Genomic DNA, 6408 nt, shown 5'->3' on the forward strand with positions numbered 1-6408 from the left:
AACTCATTCGGCACCTACAAGGCAAGGACAGAGGCAGAAAGCGCTGATGAAACCACGGAGGCGGGAGAGGCGGGACTCTGTCGCCCGTTCTTTGGGAAGTCCAATGAAAAAAGGGTAGTTCCTGGCACAGAGAGAGAGCCCTTCTGAGCAGTGGCTGCGGTGTGGGCCTTTCCAAAACCCGAGCAGCAGCATCCCTCACTGTGCCTTGCTAGAAACACAGCTTAGAGGGCCAAAGATGCTTCTCTTGTACCGATTGGTTGGTTTTGTCTCCCTTCCGCTACTCCGAGCAGTGTTCAGAGCTTTAAAGGATGGACAGCAGAGTCTGCCACACACCTGGGCTCCTCGTTCTTCTTGCCTCCTTGGATTTCCTCAGTTGTCCGTCTCGGAGAGCTCTTTTTCCAGCTTTCTTCTCTTAACCTCTGGTTGACCGTCACCCTCCCTTTCAAAGGTTGCCTTTCGCTTTCTGCTGGAACGTGAGGAGCCTGGCAACCTTTCCATGCAAGAGTATTGTTAGACGGGCAAAGCCACGGTAAACTGGAACCCATTCTGCTCTTAAAACCAAAGCTGTCTCATTTTACCTTCTCTCCTCGGTCAACCTCTGCACGTGCTCGCTTTCTGGAGCTGCTGGAGGCACCTGCAACAGAAATGTGGACTTTATCAAGTGGCCAGGACCTAGCTGCCCAATTTGGTTGGGTCATGCTCTCTGCGGACCTGACATACTTCTACTGCTTCTGCTTTTACCTCCAGTGCTGCTGACTCCGTGCCTGATGCCCCGGCAACCACAGCCTCCTCCTCCCCCTCCAAGAGTTCCTCGTGGTGTTCAATGAGGAACTCGACCAGCTGCGTGACCTGCACAAAGCAAACCATTGGTGTCATGGCTGAAAACGGGTCCAAGAGCCTCTCCCCCTCCGGACCCTTGCTTCTCTGCTGGGACCGGGAAGCTGTAGCCATCTGGTAAGCACAGCGTACCTTCTGCGTCACCTTCACTAGGACGTCGAGGGGGAGGGTCTGCTCCTCAGGTGGGCTGAGCAGGTTTGGCCCCACACAGATGGCCAGGTTGGCAGCACTCATCCTGCTGGTGCCCACGTTGCTGCTGATGGCTTTCAGCAAGGACAGCAACTGCTTGAGGAGCAGGAGGTTGCTTTGGGGCAACTTGCTGGCCACCCTGAGAGGAACAGGCACACAACGTTAATAAAGCAGACGCTGTCACCGCAGGTCCCCCAGGCTGATCTCACCCAAGCCTACGCCGGGGAAGGCTCCCTGGCCAGGCCTGGTCTCCAGCAGAAGGACTGCCTTCTCTGAGCTACGGCTACCTCTTTCCCTCCCTGCTCTTCTGACCAGAGTCCCTTCCTGGAACAACCCACCATGCCTGCCCCAAGCGCTCCAAGGAGAGAAATGCTTGGCTGTGCCACCACCGTGCCCCCAAAGCCCACCCCACAGCAGCCAGCCGTGCCCGGCAGAGAACACTGCTGTCTCAAGGAGGCCGTGGCTTTGCAGGCAAGTGCTGGCCTCTGCCAGCCCCTGGGCAGCAGCAGGTGCTGGCCACACTTACTCTTTGAGCGCTGCCAGCTTCTCCTGCCTGCTGTCCTTCTGCAGGGCGCTGATCCACTCCTCATAGAGCTCTGCCTGGAGGAGCTTGGAGGGGATCCTGCGCAGGAAGTCCTGCAAGGCCAAGGGCTCCAGGTGAGGCTTGGGGCACTCCTGGCGGGAGCAGGGGCAGCCTCCCCGTCACTCTGGCTCAGGAGCAGGCGGCTGGCTTTGGGTTCCTGCCCATCTGCACCAAGCCAGCCGGGAGCTGCCAGGCCCCAGGGGAGCAGGCTTCACCTTCAAGATGACGGCCAGCAAGTGCGCAGGCTGGCTTTCCAGGTGGACCTCCGCTCCGGAGTCCAGGGCCTCCCTGAGCTGCCGGGAGGCCTGCTCGCCGGCCGCCAGCCGGAAGATCCCCTCCGTGGATGGCCCGTGCTGGTGCAGAAGAGCCAGCAGGTCCTGCAGGGCAGAGGGGAGGAGAGTTGGTGGGCTGTAGACGGGCTTTGGGGCAGGTGAAGGTAGCTTCGGGGCAGGAGCAAGCGTGGGCAGCTCTGCGGCTCTCCGTGGGGCAGGATGGAGGGGTGGGTGAGATGGGGAGGAGCGGGCTTTGTCCCCGAGCCCCAGCTGGGTTCCCTCTGCTCGGGCCAGCGCCTCTGCAGAGGAGCCAGAGGGCTGGGCACCCCCTAGGCAGGCGTGCTTACCTGGATGGGCTGGGGAGGGGTGCCATCCTGGCTGCAGAGAGCTGCCAGGGGCCGGCCAAAGAGAACCCCGCTGCTGCCAGAGCCCGACGGCCCGGGCGCTGCTGCAGCGGCCGAGTTCCCTCGCCGGCCAAATGGCCAGGGAAGAAAGCTCCTCCTGCTGCCGGTCCCACCTGCTGCCAAGGACAAGAGGGCAAAGAGGCGTGGAGGAGGAGAAGTGCCAGGTGAGCGCTCCCGCACCCTCTCAGCACTGTCCCCCCTCCACCCAAAGAAGGGGAGAGGGGTGGTTTGGGAAGAAGGGGCTCTGGGGGCTCAGCTCTCTCCCGCCGCAGAGCCGTGGGGATGGACGTGCCCTGCAGGGAAGGCAGCAGCAGCCCCGCTGCAGCACCAGTGCCCGCCTGCCAGAGGAGAAGGGCCCTGCGGTCCCCGTCTCCTGCAAACTCACCAGCTGTGTGGCCAGGTCCGCCTTGGCTGGCAGAGGAGACGGGAGCTGGCCGCTGCTTGGCACCAGCCTGCAAGAAATGCCCTGTGCTCAGCCAGCAGCCCCGCAGCAGAAAGGGCCCGCGGGGAGCTGCGTCGGCCCCTAGCCCTGCCAGATGGCAGCCCGAGGCAGCCTCACCTCTGCCTGCCGCTCGACCAGCCTCTCCAGGCTGCTGGCGTGGAGTGTGGTGGCCTGGGCAAGGGCAAAAGAGCAGAAGGTGAGAAGCCGTGCCCCTGCTGCCGGGCTGCAGCAGGCTCTGGGGACAGAGCGGAGACAGGAGGGACACTCACGGCATTGCGGCGCCTCAGCTCCTTCCGCAGGAGCTTGATGGAGGGCACCTGGGTGACGCGGGCTCCCTCCACTCCTGCTGGTGGCCTGTGCACAGGGACGGGGCAGAGAAAGAGCAGTGTGAGACCCCAGCTGCCTTGTCCCTCCCCCGCCCGCCCTGGGAGCCCCTTCCAAGGTGCCCGCCAGCAGCCGGGCACCCTCCGGCAGTGGAGTGGAGTGGAGAGCAGCGGCAGTGGTGGGGCCGGGGCTGGGCAGGTGTTGGCTGGACACGGCTGGGTGAAGCAGCTGCCCCAGCTCTGCCCGCTGGAGAGCTGCCCACAGCCGTGGGGGCACCTCTCCCCAGCTGGGGAGGGCCGTTTCCCCATGGTGGGGCTACGCCTGGAGCATCCCCCCGGTGCTGGGAGCAGGGCTTGCCCAGGCTGCACGGCCGGGCAGGGCTTACCCAAGGAGGGCGCTGAGCCAGAGCTCCTTCACCACCCGGGAGCTGCAGACAGAGAGGGGAAACAGCCTGAGTGCCCGCTGCGGCACAGCCCTGCCCCGTGGGGACGGCCACAGAGGCAGGACAGAGCCCCCTGGGGACGGCCACAGAGGCACCCCCCAGCCCTGCCGTGGGGACGAGGCACCCAGACTCACCAGAAGGTGACCACGCAGGAGCCGCAGGGCCAGAGCAGGACAAGGGACTTGGCGTCCTTGCCCTTCTCCTCCGTGGTGGCATCGCCAGCTGCCCCCTTCCCGCTGCAGAGCACCTGCAGCATGGCCAGGGCCAGGCAGAGCTGCGGGCGCGGGGCGCTGCCACGTCTGCAGAGAGGAGCGTCAGGGAGTGACCTGGAGGTGGCCAAGCCCGGGGGCTGCCCTCCAGCCTCCCCCTGCCATGGGGGCGGCCATGGGTGCATCCAGCAGCAGGGTGCCGGGGGCCTGGGGCTTGGGAGGAAAGGGGCTCTGCGAGTCTTACTTGGCCTTGGCGATGACCAAGGTGTCCCTGTAGAGGAGCAGCTCCCTCTTCCTGCTCCGCCGGCCCTCGGTCACCTTCACGCGCTGCCGGTGCAGCGGCTCGGGTGGTGCTGCCACGGGCTCAGGGTCGTCCCTGGGGAGCAGACGGCGTCGGGCATGAGCAAGGGGGCTGCCGCGGGGACCGGCCGTGCCGGCGTGTCCCCGAGCCATGGGGGGAGCTCACCTGGAGCCCTGGCAGCAGTTGACCTGTCCCATCTCAACGGCCTCACGCGGGACACAGCTGTGGGGCTGATGACAGTGCCCAGCTGGCCCACGCAAGGCTGCCAAGGGGGGTCGCGGTGCCAAAAACCACTCTCACAAGGACGCTGGGCAAGAGCTGGGCTCTGCCAGTGACGCTCGCTCGGTGCTGGCACAGCACTGTCCCTGCAGGGCCCTGGGGAGGTTGCCAGGCCAGCGCTGGGTTCACCATTGTGATGTCAAGACTGGCCAGGGGGGCCGTGGTGGGGGAGGGGCACTGGGGGGCTCTCCCCACTAAGACCATGGCTCTCGCCTACTTGACCTCCAGTCCAACCATCAACCAAACACTGCCAAAACCACCACTAAACCAAGTTGCTAAGCACCACATCTACCCATCATTCCAATCCCTCCAGGGACGGTGATGCCATTACTTCGCTGGGCAGCCTCAGCCTCTTCCAACGCTTGAGAGCTCTCTTGATGGAGAAATTTGTCACCACTTGTGACTGGCCTCCAACGGACTCCATTCACCAGTACTCTCTGGGTCTGGCCCTCTCCATGCTTTTTTATCCAGTGAAGCATGCACCCATCCAGGCCATAAGCAGCCAGTTTCTCCAGGATAATGCTGTGGGAAATGGTGACAAAGGCTTTACGAAAGTCTAGATAAACAACATCCCCTGAGCGGGTTACCAGACCTCCTGGAAGCTGGGAGTGTAGTTACTTAGGGCAGTGATTGCCATTGTTAATCATGAAGCAAAGATGGCATTGCCTTTGAAACACTTCAGATGCCAGCTCGGAGAGTCACATGCAAATTTCCATGCTCTTCTGACTCCTGCACAATCACTGCAAGACCTGCAGATCAGCCCTGCAATTGGTTTTGCCTGTTGTGGCTGGCACGTGTGTTTTCCCTTTGGAAAGGACCTCCACCCCTTTCAACATCAAAGAGGTGACCCAAAACTGACCAAGAGGGCACTCCGTCCCACATGCCTCCCACGTGCCAGTAGAAAAGCTGAGGGATGAAAGGCTGTATTCTCAGCAAGATTGCTGATGATACCAAATTAGGAGGACTGGCTGACACCCCAGAGGGCTGTGCCGCCATCCAGCGCGATCTGAACAGGCTGGAGAGCTGGGCAGAGAAGAACCTAATGAGGTTCAATAAGGACAAACGTAGGGTCCTTCACCTGGGGAGGAAGAACCCCAGGCACCAGTACAGGTTAGGGATGGATCTTCTGGGAAGCACTACTGAGGAGAAAGATCTGGGCTGCATAGGAAAGAGTGTGGCCAGCAGGTCGAGGGAGGTCATTCTCCCTCTCTACTCTGCACTGGTGAGGCCACAACTGGAATACTGTGTCCAGTTCTGGGCCCCCCAGTTCAAGAGGGACAGGGAACTGCTGGAAAGAGTCCAGCGTAGGGCTACAAAGATGATTCAAGGACTGGAGCATCTCCCTTATGAGGAGAGGCTGAAAGAGCTGGGACTTTAGTCTGGAGAAGAGAAGGCTGAGGGAAGACCTTATTAGTGCCTACAAGTATCTCAAGGGCGGGCTGAGGGAGGAGGGAACCCGACTCTTTTCAGTAGTTACCAGTGAGAGGACAGGGGGCAATGGGCACAAGTTGGAACAGAAAGGGTTCCACTTGAATATGAGGAAAAACTTTTTCACGGTGAGGGTGACGGAGCCCTGGAACAGGCTGCCCAGGGAGGTTGTGGAGTCCCCTTCTTTGGAGATTTTCAAGAATTCAGTGAAATTCAGTGAAATTCAGTGAAAACCATGTCCATTTTCCCTAATAATACTGCAGGCTTGCAGCTTGCCTTACACAAGACTTAAGCAGATTTCACTTGTCTAAATCTGATGTTGTTGTTCAAAAACAATACTAAAAACAAATGACATCTAAATTCTTCCAGCACAGTCCAGAAACCATTGGGCTACAGACTGTGTTCTGCACCCCTACCTCTAGTACCCTTACCAAAGCATCTAAATTAAGACGTTAGTAGCTCTAGACTCCATTACAGTCTAGAGAGACAGGGATAGACTTTTCTGGGACAAATTACACCTTAGGCAGATAATAGCTTTCTATAGTAAACTGTTTGTATCAGTCAATTTTGGAGGATTTTCAGATTTACCACCTGTTAGGTTTTACTAGGCATGTGGATGTGGATGCCACTGTTGCTTGCTGTTTCTTATTCAGGTCTCCAACACAATTGCTTAGTAACGGTATTGTGGGGGTCTACCC

General features: G+C 60.1%; 1 protein-coding gene across 1 annotated transcript; it reads right to left on the reverse strand.

The window, feature by feature from the left end:
• Positions 1–369: 369 nt before the first annotated feature.
• On the reverse strand, positions 370–5103 carry LOC106891645 (oligophrenin-1-like). The gene is made up of 13 exons (XM_014948331.1): positions 4169–5103; positions 3947–4078; positions 3628–3792; positions 3437–3478; positions 2997–3081; positions 2845–2898; positions 2671–2737; positions 2229–2401; positions 1825–1986; positions 1553–1662; positions 742–1165; positions 579–634; positions 370–490 (listed from the first exon to the last, which is right to left on the reverse strand). Exons 1-13 carry the CDS (start codon positions 4198–4200, stop codon positions 370–372), a joined length of 1623 nt encoding a protein of 540 aa, XP_014803817.1. The 5' UTR covers positions 4201–5103.
• Positions 5104–6408: the final 1305 nt, after the last annotated feature.

This window comes from Calidris pugnax, unplaced genomic scaffold, assembly GCF_001431845.1.
Source record: "Calidris pugnax isolate Ruff unplaced genomic scaffold, ASM143184v1 scaffold164, whole genome shotgun sequence".
NCBI lineage: Eukaryota > Metazoa > Chordata > Aves > Charadriiformes > Scolopacidae > Calidris > Calidris pugnax.

Excerpts from the sequence above, each read along its gene's own strand:
- LOC106891645 (XM_014948331.1), bottom strand. The coding sequence starts at position 4,200 with ATGGGACAGGTCAACTGCTGCCAGGGCTCCAG. Across the intron at positions 3,793-3,946 it reads TTGGTCATCGCCAAGGCCAA|ACGTGGCAGCGCCCCGCGCC; the intron begins GTAAGACTCGCA and ends TCCTCTCTGCAG. Across the intron at positions 491-578 it reads AGGTTGACCGAGGAGAGAAG|GTTGCCAGGCTCCTCACGTT; the intron begins GTAAAATGAGAC and ends TTGCATGGAAAG.